Genomic DNA, 23,462 nt, shown 5'->3' with positions numbered 1-23,462 from the left:
GCACATGGCCTAAGCTATACCGTCATTACCGACTAATAGTTACGGATACCGCACATGTGTTGATAAGAAGTATTTATGTACGCATTTGTTGGATAAGTTTTGAAGACTGGACTAAGTTTGGTTAAAGCCGTTAAAGCTAACGAGGCTACGGTTGATCTTAAATAAATAAACCGGCCAAGAGATACCTAATCGGATCGGTGAAAAACAAATTTGCAATTTCTTGTTATAATCAAAAACATAAATACTTCATGTGTTAAAATTTGAACTCTCCGGCTATCACTTTACATGAGATAAAGTCTGGTGACGAATTGACAAAGAGACAGCGGAGCCTTAGTTCCTGTCTTTACCTTACTGTTGCGGAAAAGGAGTTTTACTGAAGGAGGTTGGTGGTAGCCCTAGAGCTTTTCTTTTTATCATTATCATAAGCGAACATTGGGAAACAATTACCACTAGAAGCCATAGATCGGGCAGTTTTTCTCTCTTTTGGTAGCCATGTGTGCTTTACGCGGATGAAACCGCGTGCAAAATCTAGTCCCACTAACAAGGTACCACGAAGTTTTAAAATAAACTATTAATTATTGTGTAGTTTACGTGAAGGCCATCGATCGGGTTTAACTGTATCATAACCAAGAGGGTTGTCAAACTAGTTGCAGCCGGAACATGGTAATGACAGCCGCACCAGACGTGCGCCGGCGCATGTGTCTAGGATACCTGTAGACTAGGCTATTGCTGTGGTAGGCTGGTATTGGCATTGGACGTCCATGACTATGGCTGGTCAAGATTTTCATTTTATTACAAGATTTTGATTAGGCAAAAAATCGATGCATGTGTCAAATTAAAATATTGTTGTTATTGTTATTATTGTTTTAACTAAGTATATTTTTTTACTTATAATTGGCAATGTTTATCTTTGTAGGCTTTTCCTACTAGATTTAAGACACCTCTACTCGCATATAATCAGTTAACAGAGTTTCATTCGTAATAGTAAATTCCGTTTATGTTCCAATAAATAAGATATGTTAAACTTGACAAAATATTTATGATTGAGATAAAATACGTCTTTATTTCAAAGAGACAAGGATCATTTTCACAATTACTTAATTGCCTCGGACGTGCTGTCGACCGTACTAGTAAATCACGCGAGCATCGAGTGTTTAGCTTGCTGCTGAAAGAGTTGTCAGTTCGATTCCAACACGGAATATTTTTATATATGATGAGCAGCAGATTCCGTTCCGCTGTGTGTGTAACATTTTATGGATATTTTTGGTACCTTTAGTACCGTTTATCTGCCAAAGCCACCATGACCCTAACTCCATAATCGACCTTTGTTCTTACCTATGTTGGGAGCATCCGCTGACAAAGTTTCAGCTTTTATAAAATAAGGTAGGTCTAGCGTCCGCGGGCTCTTACTTTATAAGTTTTATGAGAAAACTGTCATTCAAGTCTTTGTCCTCTGCATTCGTCAATACCCCGGCATAACTTCACACACATGGGCTTCTAAAATGACATGCAATTTGTTTGCGATCAGCTGACCGTGAAGCCTAACTATTTATTACACGATAGTTCCCTAGGAACTGAACAGGGCCCCGATTCTGCTATTTAGAACGGCCAATGAATTAATGACAGTTGGATTAAATTTGAAACTATTTCTATTCTCTTAAGCATTTTGCCAACGGTATAATTGGAAATTCACTGTATTGACAATGAGTGTTTCGCCCCGTACTGAATTTCCAATTATTGTGTTAGAAAAATGCTTACAATAATACGAATAGTGCCAATTTAATTAATCTGTCATTCATTCATCGGCCATTGTAAGTAGCAGAATAGGGGCCCAGTTGACCAGGCATCACCCACGTCCACTAAGAACAATTATGTGAATTTTCTTAGAATTTTCTGCGTCTTTTGTCGCTAATGTTGGTCTTTCGTCAATTATGCTGCAGTTGTGGTCACTAGAATTTTTATGCAGCTCCGTTAGTGGATGTCGATTAGAGGTTAAAATTAACCAAATTATAAAAAGACTTGTTACATTCTGGATTGTTGTTTGTGATTTTTAACCAGGAAATTAAGACCGTCAAAATTTACTTTCACATTTATACAACTGGTCTTCGTGTAATCGTATATTATTATAGTTTTTTTTAACCGAAGTTTGGTGTGTTGTATGTGTCAAAATGTTAAGACAAATAATTCAACGTGAAATTTTAGCTTAAATTTATTGCAGTAATCATACAATAATTAGGTACATCATAATTGTATTAGAAAATATCGCGGAACGAAAATTTTAATTAAACTACTCTGTACCTCCTACGAATGGCCAGTCATAAATGGTTAAGACTTTTTATTTATATATCTTTATACATATAATGCCTATACATGTATGTGTATGTCACTGAACTCTTCCTAAACGACTCAGAATTGCTTTAAGTCTAAGGATATATCATATGCTTTTATAAATTACAACACAACTTTTTACGTCTTTAAGAGTTTTGCCGCGTATGACAAATAAAGTTTCGCCAATATTTTTGTATGTTAAATAACGTAAGAAGTTGCTAGAGGATAAATTATTTAAAACAACATGTTCATCGTAACTTTACGCCAGTGCCTACCAAGAAGTCTTCCATATATTTTCAATAGTCAATCGCTGTAAATTCCCATGGGTTTCTTTTCTACAATGTCACCAATCGGTGAATAGTGAATTTCACCTCTAACAATAGATCGTATATATACCTCTGTTAACGTGACATTGTTTGTAGCTAGCCATGGGATTCCTATCAGCGGTGTTTACAATTATATGGAGACTTGAGAACCTCCTAGATTTGCATGTACATTATGTTTACTGGTATTGCAGCTTGTCTGTCTTTGTCGTCTCGTCATTGTTTTAAAGTGGACAGAAAAGCCTTGTAAGATAACGCAGTCTCTTAAAGTGAAGTATGGTTTTAGTGTTAACAAGAGTCTTGAACTATTCTTGGAAAGTCATAATTTTAGTACCTACTTTTGACATCTTTTTTACTTAACTGCGTCAAGAGGCTGGTTATTTCATAATTTAAACTGTTTATTGTGTTTTTCTGTAGAGGAAAAATGATTTATGTTTTGGAAACACATTTTCGCCTTAATAAGATCCGCAAGTATTTCAATGAATACAACTACGCAGAAATATGCTAAAAAAGATTAAGAGGCCCTCGATTTATTACAAATATTCGCTCATGTCTAGTACTTAAAACAACTTGACAGGTGCTCGTAGATTCTGGATCTTGTAAAAATAAACCGAGACGAAACTTCTTTGAGCATAGCATGATGACAAGGTCGTCGTAACGTGATTCCATAGAGTTTATCCACTGTCTTATTATGGAGCTGGGCACAGGTGTAGCTGTGATGATAGGTTTTTGTTACGGATCTAGTTCGGCCAGTAACTGGTAGGTAGTATAGAATATATTCTTCAAACGAATGTCGATAAGGGACCGAGAATATTCGTAGTTATTTGACTTGCATTAATTCTAATTATTCACACCGTTTAGGGCTTCGATAATACTGTATACAGTTTCGATAACTTGTATTTAGTTAGGTGAGACCTTTAAGAGATTTAGAACGAACACAAACAAATTACACATTTTTGTTTAAAATCAACTTCAATTGTTTTAATTTCGAGATCGATTTTTCACCTTTTGCTGACTCAGTTCTCTTATAAATATAACACATGATTGTTGGACCATTTTTTTCTTAGTATTGAATTATAGATAACCTCTCCCTATTTCTACACATTAACTACATGAAGAAATTCTGACTTTACGTCAACAATTATAGTACAAATTTCCCGTTACAATGATTACAGCAAGTGCCATCTGCAACTAGTATAAATTAACAGCCTGTGAGAACGCTTTGTGATACTTTACAATTGTTCGTGCACTCGGTCTGTCGCGTAAATAGCGGTTTCCATTCATGTGTACTGAATACCTGCATCCAGGAACGGAAAAACAGATATGTTACTAAGTAACCTACTCAATAACCAACATTATGGCTGTTAGGTAAATCATTTACAAAAGGCCTACATCTCTTTTAAAATTAAAAATAACAGAAGGCGAAACTAGGTCTCTGGATGCGAGAAAGAGGAAAATTTGAGTGTAAATTTGTTTTGGGCATGGTTCTCACATGGTAGAAGAGATTTTTAGATTTGTACCAGTGGGTAAAGAAAGAAAGCAAGGGATGTATAAAAACTTTCATCAATTTTAACATCTGACATCAATTTTTCTGGTATTTAAGGATGGAAACGAAACTCTTTTACTAGGGCTCTACTGTCTTTCCGTTTAATATTCTGTCCGTCGCGTCATCCGTCGGTGACTAGCTGATGAACCGATATAGCTAAACAGTTGAAAGTTTCACAGGTAACGCATTTCTGTTGCTGCTTTAATAAAAATCAGAGATGTAACGGGTGACCATATTCTTATTTATTTATCTTTAGCCTTTTTGTACGAAATACCTTCTAGATGATCTCGAATTTAATTTTCTATTCAGTATCTAATGTCTGGGAGACAATGCTTGTTAAACAAACCATTCGAGAGCGACATAGCCTAGCACAGATAAGATTTATAAATCCCACTTAAATGTATAAAAACGTGTGTACCAGAGCGCTCTATTCATTTGCTCACATCTCCGCGAGTTGAAAAGTTAATGAACTAGGTACGTTCATGTTTAGAAACCGTAGTTTAATTAGTCTGTATTGATCCTGATTTTCTATCGCCTCAATTAATTTATGCAATTATTTATTATTTCTGCGGTCACTTGAGTTATCTATCGAGTCGAATTATTCTAGCAAACATGTCTTTCTTGTCGGTTACATTATTTGATGAGAATATTTTTTTGTCCCGCAGAAATTACGACTTATTTATCCATGTGAAGCCTACTATATTACTACTGCTATTTATCCACTATTTGCTTCATAGCTATCAAGAGATCTCGCAAAGAAAAATTTAAGACTTAAATCTTAAAGGCAAAAATTGCGGCTGTATATATATATAATTCTAATGCTTCATTCTTAACTTTTAATTGGAATTAGGTATTTCGTTTCCGAAGGCTTACGAAGATTGTTGTCCATATCCTTGTGGCAAAAATGACTTAAATACACCATCTGTTTCGCTCCAGGACTTAACTTGTCAAATTGTCTGTTTATTACATTCAGGGCAATTACAGCCGACGTATTCTAGATAAAAGTCACTGTACTCGAGCTGAACGACCTTGTTACAAGGAACAAGTTAGCAAGTCATTAACAGTTAAATGTTCAATTTAATTTATAGTTCTCATGTTACTTAACTAAGCGACTCTGCAATAGTTAACTCCTGATGATAGAGATTTTAGATTATCTACAAGTTAATCGTAATTTCGATATAAATTCTAATAGTACCTAATCAAAATACTTTATATTCTACACCAGCAGCTCGTATTTGTTTCATAAGTGTAGTCAAACGTAATTTCGATATAAATTCTAATGGTAATTAAAATACTTTATTTACTACACCAGCAATTCATATTTGTTTCATAAGTTTTCAAATGTGCTTAATTTTGGATTGTTAAAAAGCAATTACATTAAATAACAGTCCAGATCAGCCTTTACAAACAATACACAGAATTTCATTGAAAATTTCGTCTTTCTACACTACCTGTGTTTAAGACAAGACGTGACGTCTTTCTCTTAAAAACATTTCATTAAATCAAGTATTTTTCACAAAACCATTTTCAATTAACCGCGGTTCTGTATCAAGCAACAAGCATACAGAAAGAATGTAAATTAGCCCTAAAAGCAATCCGTCAATAAGTTTGGAATCAAATAGTCCATTGTTCTCGGTTTACGAGCGTCGCTTGGAATGCAAACAGGAATCGAACTGGTGGCCGTGCGATAACAAACAAACTTCCTGGTTCCTGAACAAGCGGGTTATTTATTCGTTTATGTTGGATTATTTTGCGTTGTTCTGATAATTTACAAGGGGTAAAACGGATGAGAATCTATTTATCTATGTACTTCATTGCGCGTAGAATAGCGGTGATATGAAGCTTCAATCGTGGTCCCTGCCGCAAGTTTTCAGGTTTAAAGAGAACTTCTATTTCCAATGTGTATGTTCCCCACTATTAGTAGTTTACGTAGCCAGACGTGATGACAATAGAGAGAGTGAATTTATAACTGAGAGGCCAAGACATTGAAGATTGAATCTTGGCAGCCGAAGCAGAGGATGTATGGGCAGGAATAGGATGCTAAGGGCAAGAGACGGACGAGAAAGAATGCCGTAAACAAAGGATGGCGTAGCAGTGGGTTATTCAAGGCTGATGATGATGATGACGAAAGTATTTCCCATACAAATAGTAGGTCAAGATGGTTTCCAGTACATATACATAGTAAGTACTCGGAGTAGTTTTCTGGAGCGTGCATTCTAGCCCAGTAGGTTACTTTAAGGGTGATTACGATTCAGAAACATTCGTAGCAATTGGATTTAATATCTGCAATAAACTAATCTTTATGAACGATATGCCTCTATTTGGTCGATCGCCGTCTTACATTCAAATAACCTTGCCCTAAACTTTAGTACATGCACTTTTATAGTAAAACATTTCAAATTATAACAAGGAAACATTTGGCCATGACATCATATAGGGTTCACAATACACCTTACAGTAAAAAGGCTGGTAATGTGGACTTTATAGCTTTGGTTATAAGGGTCATGTGATGTGGGCGATAAGTTGGTGAAGTTAACATCCTGTGGCAGGCGCGTGCGCGGATGTGGTGTAGGCAGGCTATAAAACTATACGCACTCGATATACATAGTAGCCGTAATTCTTAACCGACTATAACTTTAAGGAGGTTTTCAAGTAGACTTTTTTTGTTTGACATTTTCCTGATGCATTATGTTTTGATGTAAGATCAAATTTCATACATTTTCAGCATTATCATTAAATACATCAAAATTCAAGCTCATCCATAATACTGCGGCATAATATAAGGCAGACAGGTACTGATCCTCTTAAAATTCGAGAAAGGGACAGAATACCTGTCCTTCTCCTTTCTCAAATTTTACCGAGTTACTCAAAATTATTGCTAGACATCCCCATGACGTATTAATCGACCTTGGTATCTAAAGACAACTAGGTTAAAATTTGATGACTGCCATATTAAAATTTTTAAACATTTCTGAAACCTTAAAAAATACAATGAAACTGCAAAAGAGAAGTTTCTAAGTTTCAACCAATAAACCTAGATAACAATGCTTTAACCTGTTAAGGCGATATGTTTTACCGGAGCCTTGCATCCATAGTCACTACACACTATCCCATCGACTTTGTAACAAGGATTCTCACCTGTTGTCTCTACTAATAAAGAGAACCTGTATAATTACTTTTCAAACCAATCCATTGTTTGTCATTCGCGCAGAACTGACGCGGCCGTCGACGAACCAACACGCGCTGACGATCGAACGCTCTGACGCAGAGTGCTGAATGACTCGATCAACGCGTTCGGAATTAGAAAAAAAAAAACAAAATCCGTAAATAGGAAACTTAAGAAAAAGTGAACTATTTTGAAAAAATAGAACACGCTTTTGTATATCATTAAAAAAGTGATTTGATTTTTAAATATTGTTCCATTTCAATAGAATTTTCGTACATTTTTTAAAGAGGTTGAATTAAGAGGTTGGTTTTTGTGGCGGTTTTGGAAAATTTGAAGTGAAGTGAACTCGAAATGACCCCTGTAGGACTCCTGTTCAAAGTCAACAGGTACGTTTGCATGTTTCATGTAAGAGTGTTAAATATTGAACGTGGGATGTGTTAATGTGTGTCGTGATGGTTATTCCTTAAACATTGTTATTCAGCTGACGTTGTATTGTAATGCTTTCGAGCGATGCTCTCGACTTGGAATCTGTGTTTAAGAGTTTGTTATCACTTAGCGCATAACTAATTCTTACATTTCGAAAGAATTTCGATTTTACATATGTAAATATTAAATACTGAGTAAAGAATTGAAGGTAGTTAAGTGGATATATTATTAGAATACCGTGATCAATTAAAAGGTTCAATTAACTTAAATGACAAAATTAAGTCAATAAATTAAATTTTTTTTTGTGTATTTGTTATTATTGTTTATTATAATTTATGTCTTTTTTTCTTTCATCTCAGCTGTCATCAGTTTCTTAGTCTACTCCACTAGCAATATTAAATTGCCTAGTTGGAAGAAAATAGTTCTTATTTTAAATTACTGCGCTATCTATATTCCCACGTTTTCCGCCTCCTAGTCCGAGCCATTCTGGTTTATGGCATATGATGGCTACAAGCAATTCGTCATGATAGCTGGTCGTGCGTGCAACAACGTCTTTAATTGTTGCTGTCCAGCCACATGTGTTTCATCAAATGTGTGAATTCTCACATAAAACATTTTAGACACATAAATCGACAGATACTTAAAAAAAAATTGCATGACTACTCTACCGGAAATTGAAATATGGCTTCTTAAGGCAGGTGAGTTTTGGCAACATTAATTTGAATGATACATGGATTTTTACGACACTAAAACATCACTATCTATTCCATAAGATTATGCATCTTATAGAATAGATAGTGATGTTTTAGTGTAGTAGGTATCAGTATGAGTTTATAGAGAGTTCCAAGGTTGAAAAGATTACAGTTATATTAATTAACATCATATTATATGATTTTACTTGACGGAAGTCCTTGCGAGACCTCTCGTTACTTGAAGTCCGGTGAAGCTGTAAAACAGTCCCATCCTCTAAGGACTAACTGCCTTAACGAGGAAGGCAAAAAGTCGCCATTTTGAAAGTATAGTTATGATGACAACGTTAATTAAATGCTTCAGTGATTTATTAAGATGGAGATAGGAGTAAATTAATGTTGAAATGAAGAGTTGACGGGAGAAATGGAAGAAAAACACAATTTTTGAATCAGAAATGATTGGGAAAGGGTCAACAAGACATTGAAGAATTAAACGACAGCCTTATGAAAAAAGAGTTAAAGAAGTCATTTTTTGGCTTTTTTTCATGAAAACATACCATTACCTGTCTTTTATTGTCACCAGAAACACCACATTGGGAAATCAGGTGCCGCAAGAAAGGGAATGGTTCTAAGATAGTCATGAGATAGATTTTTTCCCGTTGAAGTATTCGCGTGAAGGTATTCTGAGCTGACTTCCTACAATTTCCATGTATTACTTGTTACTTGATTAGCGGTTACATTAATTAGGGTTGGCAATTTGTTTGCTCGGTTCCGTTTTGGAACTTTTAAGTTATAGTAAGATATATTATTAATGATAGGTCCGAGTGGTTAAGAACTTACCGAAGTTGAAGTTTTAGAAACGATTTTTTTTCATTCCGGAAAATGTTTAAAGTATGCCCGAGGTGCAGGTTCGATCCCAACGGAGGCAAAGTACCAATGTAACTATTTCAATATTATAAGTACTTTCTTAATTATTGTAAGACACCACTGAGTAACGGTGACGAAAAACATCGTATGGAAATCTGGATTAAAAAAAAATCGCATCCCGCAGTGAGTTAGCGTGGTGATCAAATGCTCAAATCTTCCCTATAGATATGAAAACAGTTAGACGTATGTCGGTTGATGTTACAAATTCGGCCTGTTACCACTTTTGACTAAAAGTTATCGATAATTTTTCTACCTTATTCTGCAGTAAGCACTGTCTATTCTAAATCTCCTTAAAAATAAACTAAGGGAATCGCTTTTTATCTAATATTTATAAACTCTTTCTATTTAACTTTTTTAGAAATACATAGAGCCTTTCTTCTTCTATTAAATGTTTGTTATAAGTTGTAACCTGGTATTGTGCCAGCCCTAAGTTAAAGTAGTTTCCCAAGCTTGAAAGCAAGGCAAAAGAAGATCTAATAACTTGACAAGTAACGGTTATTTGATGTTAGTTAACTTGATACCTTGCGTGTGCGGTGTACTGCGTTCAGGGCGCCGCCTGTTGATACTTATCATTAGCTATTTGTCACACTTTGTATACTAATTTGAAATTCATGAACATAGTAATTGTTTAAGATTGGAGAAAATAATTATTGAATATCTTTAGAAACTCCTGCGAGGGTATGCCACGAATACACTGTTCTAGTGAATGAATATCAAATCGCATCATATTTTTTGATAGAGTCCCATTATTAGTCAGACTCAGACAGACAGAGTCTGTAGAGGATAGTGTAGAGCTTTTTGACAGTTTTTTTTTATGTAAGAATGTAAGACTCTACTCGAACTTGCTCGAAGTTTTAAAAGCGTTACGATACTGCAGCACATTACTTTCCAGTCTTGTTGGGAATAGTCACTTGTAATAGAAGTCCCACCTACTGGTCTTCTTTCACAAAAAAACAATATTCTATCAATCTACAGTGGTACATTGGCCGCATTTGTACGCAACGGTATTGGAATGTTAAATAACACTAATACATATTCACACATACGATAATTACCCAACCCAGTGGCTGCAGTTCAATTATTTATTGGTCTGTATCGAAGGTATGGGGTTATGTGATAGCAATTCGCGAGTTGTTATAATTACATACTATTACAAAAGGCTCGTTATAAATTAATAATTATACTTTTCATATCGTCAAATTGATAAACGCTTGTGTGTGTTAGTCGGAAAATAATGTAATGGAAAAGAATTTCGACAGTGATTTATTTTTTAGTATTGATTAATTTACACGACTGCGGCTACCAAAAGGCAGTGTTTATATTAGGAGATTTTTTTTACTTTTAAATGCGAAAAAATGTAATGTCGCGAGAATATATTATATTCTTTGCATCCTTTAAAAATAGTTGTTCTATCACATAATTTTGAACTCCAATCAGTCGCTAAACGTTTGCAATTAACCCCAATTTCCAATCAAATATTTGTCCTTTTACGCGAGCGAACAGTATTCCCTTTCGATGACCATTAATAGCCATTAGCATTCCTAATAACCCCATTAACACCTACCTTAGAGTACTGCTCCTACCCCATTAAATTAAAAGCCCAGATGCACGTTCTGTAACTTAATATGTTGGTAGAGTGGAGTCCATCGCAGCGGTTTCCCATCGGTATTGATAACAAGATCCCATGACATCAGATCTGCGGTTTGCAGGCTTGTCTTGTTGTCTACACTTCATGCTAATCTAGCCGTATTTAATTAACCTCTTGTTTATGGATGTGACAATGATGTATTGGTTGAGCATCATGAGCCTGATTGTATTGAAAGATAAGATTTTAAGTACTTGGTTGTTTTATTTAATGTTTTGTTTATCGTTAAGGCTTTAAACTAATATTATAAATGTGAAAGTTTGTGAGTGGGATAGAATGTTTGTTATTATTTGAGTATAAGTCTAGTCAAGAGCGAGTCGGTCTCGCAACACTGAGGGTTCCAAAAAAGGCTAAAGAAAAACATATTTATTGAAAAAAAAGGTCAACTTTTAAATTCATGACCGTTCCAACGATTGCACAAACTTGATTTATATTAATTTTTCTGTGTAATTTTCAACGGTCTAGCTATCTACCTACCTTTCTGAACACACAAACTGTCTGAAAGACAGACGGGCAGCTGTCTTAGTAATAGGTTTCCTTTCTTAGAATTAAAAAAATACTAGAAAACTAAAAATACTAAAAAAATCTTTTGAATGAGGATATAGTACGGAACAGCATCATTTTAATACATTCCCCGTACAGTCAGGCTGTATCAGAATCACCATTATAATAGTTGGCGAACGGGACTTAATCGTTAAGACTGGGAGCCCAGTTAAACGCATCCGCTACTTACTCTGATGCCTTAATTATTTATGTCACATAAGCTCGGCGGACAGGAAGCTATCGGGAAGCGAAATGATCGCGCGACCATTGCTTGCATAGTATACGATGGTATTATAAGATAATGATAGACCGGCTATTTTGTTTTCCGAGGTCGATTTCAGATTCCATACTATTATATCGAATCCCGGTTACACACGAGGTTGTCCGACATCGTCTGCCTGTGGCGTTTTAGAATAATTCATGAATTACGTTTCACTTTTGGATAGAAACTTTTTTTTGGCTGAAATGAAATGAAATCATTTATTCTGTAAGTAGGATATATCATCACTTTTACATGTCTTATTTTTTTGAGAACGCTGGAGTCGACATTTCCTATCTGACTACCCTGAGAAGAAATGTCAAAACAAACTCAAGGGGTCACAGTCTCTTTTAAAGTCCAGACAATTTCAATGCGAATTGATATGCATAAACCAATGCACGGTATTTCTTTGGACTGGCCTTTTGAAGAAAGTATCAGATCAATCTGAGCAAAGAGAAAAAAAAACTCACTCAAATCGCCAGTTTGAGAAACTACAAATAACATATACCTGCATGAAGATTATACTTACAACAAAATAAAATAATAGCAAAAAAGATTGAAAATTAAAAAATAAAATAAAATTAATAATTCGGTAAACATTATATGCAAAAGCACACAATATGTCAAAAATTGTATAAATGTTTATGCAAAAGCACAAAACATGTCATCAATTAAATAAAACGTATCATATGCAAAATGCAAAACACATGTCAGCATGCAGAAGATAACCGGGCAGCAATAGACAGCTCTATTAGCGAGCAGCTCAATCCCATGCGTTTTTATCAGTAAGATAGTCAGATATCTTGTAATATCCTTTTTTGGATAACTTAGTTTTGACATATACTTTAAACTTCTTAATAGGTAATTTACGAACGTCAATGGGAAGTTTATTATAAAAGCGTATACATTGACCCATGAACGAGTTGCTAGTGGCTAGTGGGGGGAATCCTCATGGACACTAGCCCCTTCGGGGGAGGAAGCGGATAGTGCTTGACTAAACGTAAACCGATCTGCAACGTCTCTCGCATTTAGTCGGTGAGCGGCAATGCATAGGCACTACATGTTACATATGTTACATACATACACTACATACATACACTACCTACACATAAAGCATGAAAATCCTTGCATATAACCGCAAGGTCACAAAGACAATTCAAGGGAATTCAGGGAAAGTACGCTACAAATTCTATACCATTCAACATTGCATGAATGGTCAAACTCAAATAGTTAAACAATGTACATGACTATCCTGATCCCACACAGCAGGCCCAGTGGAAGTGTGTCAACCATATGCGTCTACATTATGGATCCGACGGTTGCGAAATACAGACGTGCATAATAAGAGGCAAGTTAAGTAAGAAACTTGTGTACTGGAAACAGGCATTTGTAAAATAAGTGCAAAAGTATATGTAGAGTCAAAAGTCCTAACTCGATAGCGTGAAATGTTGTTTAAACCACAAATAATTTTTTTCATAGTTACATTTGATTCATAAACATGTTGTTTATTATCTACATATATAGTCTATGATGCTTCACTGTTGAACAAAGATAGCTTTGCTTATTTCCGCTTTTCTCTCTAAATTCGTGTAATATGCAGATTAGTCCTTAGAAAATAATCTTAATTCTCAATCATCAATTAATTAATATAACAATTATTACCTAATTACAAATTACTAAGTTCAAGGATGGTGCGTAAAAAAATCAAGTTTATTAATGTAAAAGTTTTATTTAATATAAAAATGTTGATAATTCTATTCACAAAGAGTTTACTAATTTCTCACTTTTCACGGCACGGATAGCCGAGTGGTTAAGGTCATCACACTAAACACACTACGCTACATATCGTGGCTTCGATCCCTGCATTAAACAAAGTGTAATACAGAATTGAATCGACGGTTTATAAAAAACCAGAATTTTTTTTTTGAGAAAATAAATATTATGTAGCGCCTTTCCTCGGCATTTTCCGCTTACTATATTTATATTCCGACCCGTCAATGGGGTCCTGCATATGTGGCGATGATGTGATATAATAATCTTTTACGTCATCTGTCTCCTGCTCTTCATACGATGCAGCGGAATCTACAAACTCAGTATGCGTTCTTGAATCTCTACTTAAAATTTCTATCTCCATCTCCGATATCACACTGAACACTTTAGCTTTTGCTATGGCTCTATCTCGGGGTGGGAACGACTGAACAGTGGTGATCATACTGTGGAAAAATTGTTCGATGTCACTTACTCTAGGTTTACACTGTGGTTGGGTACTTGTAGGTGTCTCACTGGAATATGCTTGCGGAGTTGCGTTTCTGCAAATCTTTTTCCTGCTGTGCTCTGGATTTTCTGAAGAATTTGAATTTGAATGCTCTCTTTTTGAAGAGGATGAATGGCTGCCAGCGACATTGCTACCATTCAGCAAACTTCGCGAAGGGGTGGACTGTAATAATATAACATCTGGAGTTACTGATCTTGGTTTGACATTCATATCACAGCTGTTCTCTTCAGTGTCACTTTCTTTGCTTGTATTCTGTTTTGGAGTCTTCGTCTTCATACTCTTTAAAAGTGTATCCTTCAAATACGGTCTAAGGAAAGACATCTCCTCTTCATATTTCCACTTCTTGACATATTCCTCGATTCCATTATCGTTAAGTATTTTTGCTTTCTTTACTGTGCGCCGGTAGGAATCTCTTAGTAGAGCCCATGTTCTCTTGCACTCGTGACCTGAAACAATAAGAAAATATGTTTAACATGAAACAGCTTATTGTAAGAATAGACATACAATATCCAATTAGCGTTGTGTCTCTACGGTAAATATAAGACGTGTTTAATAATAATCTGGTCATTTGATCAGGCAAAAATAAAATTATCTATTTTGTTATTTGTTTACACTAAAATTACATTGTTAACAAAAATACGAGTGATTAATAAATTAATAATATGACAGGTTGCAGTTCTCTACACGACTGCACGTGTCACGCAAAAAAGACTCGAAGCGACTACGTCCGTCCACAGGCGCCACAACGACCGAGTTTCGTCGGCCGAACACGACTCAGGTTGCATGAACGACACGACGTAGCAATTCATTTTTCTCACCTTTTGAATCTAGTTGTTTCGCTATTTCACTCCACGCCTCCTCTTTCAGAGTATGGTCACAGTACCTTTTGTCAGTCAAATCGTAAAGGTACGTGTAATCGCGAACGAGTTTTATTAATTTACTTTGATTCATGGTGACGTTGTCTGTAGATTGTGGACGCGGCCTCACTGGCAACGGCGCGGCGGCCGACACAGACGTCCCCCCTCCTGTGCCCGACCCCGACAGCGTCGGTCGGCGCCATGTCGTTGTATACACACACATATAAATAAACTGTGTGACGAAGATATGTCTGTGTAGTTACTTGTTTGCTACGGCGCGCGGCGGTGTCTGTGACAGTAAGAGACGGCGGCATACAAACGTAGTGTGTGTAATTGACTAACTGCTTACTATAGTAGAATAAATAAACAGAAACTGCCTTGAAAAATTAAATATTTTAATACGAGCTTAAAAATTAAGCTTACTAATGTCGCTCTACGTCACAAAAATAATAGTTTATGGTTGAAAATAATCCTGCTTGGAGTAACTAATCTTTGTTAGAAAAAAATCTTACTGTACTATACATTGGCTACCCTGTCAAAAGGAGTCATTTATGTGCAAATACAAAATGATGTATATGGGGTAACGTAATAATTACGATTATTACGATATACAGGAAGTACCTAATAATAACAGCTGGTTCCTCACCATCCGCAACGTTTACGTCACTTGGCGTGGTAATTTATAGGCTTACGGTTATCTACACAATAATCATGAAGTACTAAAAGCGATTGGAAAATTTTATAAAATTGAATTAATAAAAAAATAATCAGTTCATTTTATGAGGTAAAAGTAAATAAATACTAGGTATCCATCATGATCTAAGAAATCAGTACATTAATCAAAAGGAAGTACGTGAAATAATTCCATTTTTACAAGCTTTTATTTAAGTTCCATTTATCGCGTTTTAAATAAGAATATATTTTTTTTTAATAAATTTATCTTTATATTATTATTAATACAAAATAAACAATTTACATATTTTACGGAGCGTTAAAAAAGACATCTTCATCCCTGCCAAAGTCGTAATGATCATTATAAACATAGCAGACACACAAACACACACTAATAACTCAAATATGGAGATGTCACAAAATTTGCAGTAATTGATCAAAGTATGGTGCCCTTATCTTTATAGAACATTGATTATGGTGGCTTACGTTATGAAAGTACCCTTAGTTCTTTCACATTTCACAAAGTAAGTAGGTTCTCATCTCACGCACACCAGCCAAGAACGACACTCGCCATAACATCTACAAAATACGGTTCTATCTCCACCTGCGTGTTAAAAAAAACCATATTAATTCAACTTCTTCTTACTAACAAATCAGAATCGACGCGAAAAAGAGAAAACGTTATAAATCAGTCGCTTGAACGAGGAAAACATGTAAATAGCGTGCAATTAGTTCGATGCACCATAACACTGTTAGTCATTATGTCACGGGCAGAGTAAGCTATCATCACACCACGTAATCTATTTGCATATTAAAACAATAGCACATAGGTAATTAGCCGCCATATTTAGAAGATAATTATGTAATTATAATGAAAGCATGAATGTCTTTGCATGGCAATGCGATTGAAATGATACGCAATGATACAGTTGGTGGTCCATGACGTTTTACAACAATAAATAGTTTTGTGACAAAAGAACTCTTTTTAGGGTTCAGTTGTCTTACTCCTTCTTAGGTCTGATACCTTTTCTTCCATTTTCTTAATTTTGGTGTGAGCTAACGACTGAAAATGAAATACTTAGTAGCTCCTTAAGGCCAACTTTTCCCGACAGCTCTAACGCCAACTAAATCGTTTTGAAGAAGTAATAATTTTTATGCTATGATATGATGCTTATGATGATGCTGGTAACGTTAATTAAATAGATCAGAGACTGCTGATCCTCTGCAGCTGAACCCCTGTTATTTATTTTATTTGATATTTGTTATTCAAAGGTCTGAAGCTATTTAGCGAGGTACTGTTATCACTATCAGAAAGAAACATCACAAGAAGCGTGTACTAGATATGTAAATTATTTAGTGGCTGCAAATAACTAGGTACGTCTCTATAAAGACATACCTGTGTCGAAATTAGCACGTGCGGCATGTTCGCATAGATATATGCATCATCTTAATTACAGTGTTATTTACCTCTCCATACAACTAAGTTGTACAGCGTCTGCCAATAAATCGACGCTTCACGAACGATTGCATCGATTATACCGATTATTAAGCAAAACACTCGGACGGAAACATCGAGATCATCACTAGACAAAAACCGCCATATCTCATGCGCGTGCGCATATAAAGAGACGCGCTACATAATTTTCTTCGCATTACCGACTAATTACAAACGTCACTTGAAAAAAATAAACGTTTTTCTTGTTAAGAACTACTGTTTATTGGTTTTTCATAAACTATATGCTAAAGTGAACCTTAAGACATAATGCATAAAGTAGAATTTCCAATGATCGTTACGTACAGTCGGTAACAAAGGCGTTAACTAATTAGACACGATCATCTAATAATCTATGGTAATGCTCTATAGTGAGTTTGATTTATTGCTTTCTATAACTTGTTGTTGGTTTAATAAATTAAGAAAACACTTTTTCTTGCGTTACACTCTTCACAAGTTTTCCGCTTAATAGACATGTAACTCTCGTAGATGTGATTGTTAATTGGATTCTATCATTAAATTGGTCTAGCGTGTGACTGATTGTCGAGAATGTCAGAATAGAAACCAATACGTTATACTTTTAGTATTAGCAACGGATAAAATTAGCCTCAAAGAAAGATGTTAACGCCAGTTAACAAACTTAGTTGCAATTTGTATGAAAATATAAGTAAAGTTTCTTTATATTTTATTGACACTAAAAATATCAAACCACTGTTGTTGACACACATTTCGTCTCACGAATACAAGTGTTTAGAAATTTTAGTAGTGATGTGTCCCAAAAACACCGACTTGCCTCAATCCACACCCCTCATTGCACATTGCCTTATTGGTAGCTTAAATCTTAAATCACTTAGGCAAGTCTTTATTTTTTAACAAGAATATTAAATTATCAAGAGAGAAGAAAGATTTCTCAGGCAAAGACTACTCATTTATAATCATGGGGCTATCAAACTCCAGATGATAATCGTTACCTACAATTGATATCAAATACCAAGTGCTTTGCCATTGAATCACAATGCAAATGTGTTTTATCGGCAGACAATATCCGTCTTATGTTCCGGTGATTATTCTCTGCGGTTCGCCACAGATTAGCAAGTAGTATACTCGTGCACACAAGTGTTGAATTGACAACTTTGACAGTTTTATTGACGGCAAAAGTTGAGAGTAATTTACAGACCCGAAGTAGACAAATGTTGTAAATAATTAAACCATTTTCGTTATCTAAGAGGTGTGTGTAGATATGCTGTATCCACATTTTGCAGTTCACGCAAACTTAGCCTTATTGTCCATATGGCAATAATTATTATAATAGACAGACCGCGTTCTGGCCCGAGTTAAATTTACTACGCAATTCATTCCTGTGACAGTTATTGAAAAAGAGAACTCCCTCTACCAAAATTATTTTCATTTACCGCTAATCATGACCATAATTAGGTCAATATGACGTGAGGTAAAAAATAAATGAAAAATAAAACGTTCTTTGCTGCACTGTACCTGTCAATTGATAGTTGCTATGCCGACGGCTTGCCAACGCGATAAGTGGTCGCATTAAGGAATCTTATTGTTTTACATTTATTAATATTATATTGTCTATTGTTTTATTTCAACTCGATTAAATTTATTTCACGCTTGTTTCTTTGCAGATCTACTACGGCTACAAAAATGGTAGTACATTTGTTTGACAGACTCGTAAATCTTACGAGTTTTTAAAGTCAGACGCCAAAAGAGTGGTTCTAAAAGATTGACGTGTCTGTTTGTCTGTTTTAAAGCTCCCAAACAGATGATGCAATTTTTTTTTAAATGTGCAAGTGTACGTAGACACGTTTAATAAAAATCGGTTGAGCCGTGAAAGTGGGGAAGAATATATCCGAATGCCTGCAAATATTCTCGAGTCCCCACTGGAGTATATTCGCAGACATTTGAACGCAGGCACTCAAATGAAAGCCCACTGAAATGATTTAATTAAGAGACTTCTCAGCCTCGTTTGATTAGAAAACGGGTGGTGGTAAAATGGGATAATAATATGTTAATCCAATTGCCAAGGGAGAGTATCAATTACTACATTACTTATTATTTGATGATGACATTCTCTTTTGTTTCAGTGAGGGGCTGTTTACTTGTCCGGTCAACGCCTCTCCTGTCGACTACGCGAAGGTAAGCTACAACACTAATTAATTAAGTACTAGCAAAGATTTGTTACTACTGCTAAGTTTCATGAATAATCACAGGGTGGTTTGTGAATAGGTGAAAATATCATATCAATTTATAATTAGGAAAGTTCATATCTATGTGTAAAAGCGCAAAGCAGTTTCAAACTTAATTTTGTAGTAATTTTTTCTCTTTAGAATCTTTTATAATTTCCCGCAGTGAAGAAGATGTGTGAAGTGCTGATTTACAATCATAATTTCCGTTTTCAAAAGCAGTTTAAATATAAATAAGTACCTTACAAATTATGTCAAATTAACTGGATAATATTAACACAGTTGGATAGCTCATTAATTCTGTAACTGAGGTCTTCTTTATTAGCGCTACGAAGTCGACGAAGTATCGACAAGTGAAAGCATGGATGGTCGCTTAAGTTTACTACGTGGTTCGACCGGCTGCTCATAGATGGCGCTGTTTACAACTTGCGGTCACGCTAACTAAGAACGCAAGATAAAAGTTTATTTTATTATCTCGTAAAGCTGCGTGAGTCCGTAGAAGTTTGAAGAATAACATTTTTAATTGCTTAGGATTAGTACTTGTTGGTATGAACATTTCTAGTTCTGAAAGGAGTTTGAAATTCCCTTTTATGAAACCGAATGAGATTTCATAGCAACGATTAACTGGTTCAAATGGCTACATATTTTAAGCTTATTAACATGTAGCTGTATATACTATGCATCCTGCGAAAAATCCTTTTCTCACCGTAACTGTAGCAAAAACTGTGATAACTGGAACCTAGTTACTTGTAATTTCTTTTGCACATCTATTTTATAAATAAATGAATTTCGATGGATATCACATTACTTGCCGGTTTACTACCTGCATTTCACATCCGTGAGGATAATCAATGATCTCAGGAAAATTCGCAATCAGCAATAAAATTGTACTGATATCAAAGAGATTGCCGCTGCTTGCGCGTGCGCATACGAATCACACGCGTTCTATTTCAAATTCAATTACCGGATCACTGTGAACATAATTATGATATTTAGGTATCTAATAATTAATTATGTACCTTGTTTAGTTATAAGAATTGCTCTTATGAGGATGTTTGAAATAAAGCAAACCCACATTCAAGAAACTAAAGGCAAAAAAAGCGGATCTCATAGAACATGATCAATTTTTATGCTTAATTTGAAACTAAGGCCCACCAAGTGTATTTAATTGTTAAAAAACCTTTGAAAGAATTCGCAAATAAAGTTATAGTTAAGTAACTGATCATGAATAAGTATTTATGAACTTGTAATATGAATGTTTCTAATTTTGTATCTGCTGACCATGTGCCTCCCCCACGCATTGTTGCTATAACACTGCTTGGGTGGCAACTACCATCACGTACTAGGCAAAAGCTTCCTGCAGTAGGCGCTTGGACTATTTGGTTACCTTTTACCTCCGACCAAAAACAACTACGTTGGTAGTGGGTATAAAGGGTTGTTAGTTGTTTAGCTACTCACCTTCAGATTTATTATATGAGAAATCTGAAGGCACCAAAGTACACCCTATAAAGCGATACAAGACCTGCAAAAGAGTCAGTACTACAATTAATAATTTTTCAGTTCATGAATGGATACATCTTGAATTTTACTTATAAGGAGGAAACTAGCATTGCTGAATGGAACGTGAACGAAGTAAATTTAGATTTAGGACAAGTATTGGTTACTTCGAATAAGTAGGAAAACGGTGTAATAAGGAAGTTATTTATTGAAACGATGGGTACTAGACGCGCGCTTAGAAAGCTGAGAAAATCTGCACTAAGTAGGTAATGTTGTAAATAAAGAGTTTATTTGGTGGTTTGGTTGAATGCGGTAGTGTCAGAAACTACGACGTTACGGTTAAAAAAAATGAGTATGTTTGTTCGTAGGAAACAGTGGGGCTCACTTAGTTCTATTTAAAGTAGCAATATGTATTTCCAACTTGTAAGTATATGGAAACAAAGCTAACAGATAATTTGACACCTTGACAGTGACCCCGACTATTGTACAACAATAACCGTGTCACTATCATCGGATTAGTTTCACACATGCAAGCAAAAAAACGCCGCAAAAAATACAAACAGCAAAACAATAGTGTTGTAACCAAGAAATTATCGAATTCGGCACAGATTCGAATTACAAGCACCGCATGTATCACGCCGAATCAACAATAATCGATCGATTAAACACCAATTGTTTCTACAAAATCAAAACAAGATGATTTGGCACGCAAAATGCGCCGACGCACAATCTATGATCAATCTATACAATCAAAATAAAGCTCTGCTCGATTGATTTAAAGCCGCTTTTAGTAGGATACGTATGTACAGATTGGTGTCACTCACCTCTAGAGACGACCTTGCAATGCTAACCAGTCACGCGACAATGTTTTTGTCTCGTTCTCCCGAATTATGTCCGGTCATTAAGTTGTGTTGCTGTCCTTGTCCAACAGTGCAGACTGTGTACGGTTGTGTGTCGTTTATGCGTTGTTACTAAGGATTAATGCGGACGTCTTGTATTTAGTTCGAGTTTGATAAACTAGGTGGCGCTGTTGACATACGGGTTGAAATTATGTTAGAGTAGTTATCAACTTTTAGTTTTTATATGAAGCAAGTAATAAACATGATTGGTGTATTTTAAAGTGATTTCCTAAGGATGGTTCATGCTGAAATAATACAACAGTAGCTACTCCTACTTACAAACGCACATTTATTCGCGATCGCAGTGGCGCGTCAGCTCATGAAAATAGTCTGGCAGACCCATTCAATACGCATGAGAAGATTGTTGTATCATAATATTACTGCAAAGAAAGCAACGGCCTAGAACCTACAAATAAATTCACGGACTGCAACGGTTAAATATCAGGGTTTTAATTTGCATTCAACTAGGTTTTGTGAACTTTATGCAATTTTTTTTACAATTTAAATTGCTTTTGTTACAGTACAAGGTTTGGGTTGCTAACAAAGACGAAAAAGTGAACCCAATCGTAATAAATAAATGATTGATCGATCAAACAATACTCTGACTCTTGATGACCGCTTCGCTATCGTGTAACTGACCGGACAATCTTACGGCTGCGCGGGCGCAGGGCGTGAGAACCGGCGTGAGTGAGTGCGGAACATCGCAGTTCACTATGATACATTAAATAATGATGCTGACTCGTTGCTGAAACCTTGCAAAGTTCTTTTATTGCAAAAAAAAAACGAATAGTATTCATACATATAAGTTAACATTGTTCACTACACGACCCAGCCTTTAATTTGCTATTATGGATATGTTTGGTGCGTGGGCAATGTGCATATTTACTTTATTTATTTATAAGAAAGCACATTGCATTGATGACATCTTATGAAAAAAAAGTATGTGGTTTAAGCCTATTGTAGATAGTATTCCATTTTTTTCTATCCACAGTTTAATTACATTGAATCGTGAAATAATACCATGCTTTAAGCATGCCATAGTGTTGTTAAGAGTAAATTAACAAATATTTCTCATTTCAGTCATACATAGCTATTAGTTTGTTACTCAGCAAGTAGTCATTAGGTTGACATTTCATAGACATTATATTTCTTTCTTTCAACTTGACATAAATGGCGTTACGTCATAAAACAATAATCACCGCCCTTTACATTCTAAGGATAACAATGACAAAGATATGGTACGGATCGATACATGCCCAAATTGGAGACATGTGGTCACCACATGGAAGTTTGTTCCAGTATTCTTATTGTGAGGACTTAGAAATAGTAGATCGGGATCGCTTTCATATTTTTAGGGTTTACATGTTCAAGCAACGAAGCGAACATAATAAAAAGGCCGAAAAACGTACCTAACTGTGGCAAGTAGAGAATCTTGAACGTCAGTCGTTCAGAATAATGGGGTACTATCTACTAACTATAGTATACTGATCAAAATCACTTATAGAAGACAGTAGTTGCTAACTAATAGATATAACATAAAATATATATTTCTACAAAGAATATTTAAGAGGATGAAACCAAAAAAGACAAATAATCTAACAATTAAAAATATGTGTTTTTTATGAAACAATAAGCATCATTAAGTAGTAGCCACACGACAGAGGTCCCAAAAAACGCATCACATAAGTGATGAATAAAACCGCGTAAAAGGATCACA

The 23,462-nt window shown here is 35.3% G+C and overlaps 2 protein-coding genes across 4 annotated transcripts in view; one reads left to right on the top strand and one right to left on the bottom strand.

The window, feature by feature from the left end:
- The window catches only part of LOC113508819 (TNF receptor-associated factor 4), a 74,324-nt gene that overhangs the window by 1,804 nt on the left and 49,058 nt on the right, over positions 1-23,462 (top strand). Inside the window, exons 1-2 of one of the 2 annotated variants that reach the window (XM_026891950.1) lie at positions 7,412-7,749; positions 19,251-19,302. In XM_026891950.1, the coding sequence (XP_026747751.1) occupies positions 7,715-7,749; positions 19,251-19,302 (87 nt within the window). In that variant the 5' untranslated portion in view covers positions 7,412-7,714. Of the gene's footprint in view, positions 1-7,411; positions 7,750-19,250; positions 19,303-23,462 lie in introns of those variants that run through there. The other variant, XM_026891952.1, reaches the window with a different exon arrangement.
- Positions 12,765-23,462, bottom strand: part of LOC113508820 (probable DNA replication complex GINS protein PSF2) — a 62,097-nt gene continuing 51,399 nt past the window's right edge. The window contains exons 1-2 of one of the 2 annotated variants that reach the window (XM_026891956.1): positions 14,946-15,879; positions 12,765-14,573 (exon numbers count right to left, since the gene is read on the bottom strand). In XM_026891956.1, coding sequence (XP_026747757.1) covers positions 13,792-14,573; positions 14,946-15,207 — 1,044 coding nt within the window. In that variant the 5' untranslated portion in view covers positions 15,208-15,879 and the 3' untranslated portion in view covers positions 12,765-13,791. Of the gene's footprint in view, positions 14,574-14,945; positions 15,880-23,462 lie in introns of those variants that run through there. The other variant, XM_026891958.1, reaches the window with a different exon arrangement.

This window comes from Trichoplusia ni, chromosome 3 (genome assembly GCF_003590095.1).
Source record: "Trichoplusia ni isolate ovarian cell line Hi5 chromosome 3, tn1, whole genome shotgun sequence".
Lineage (NCBI taxonomy): Eukaryota > Metazoa > Arthropoda > Insecta > Lepidoptera > Noctuidae > Trichoplusia > Trichoplusia ni.
Note: the sequence above shows the minus strand (reverse complement) of the source record. Positions and strands in the feature narration are given on the sequence as shown.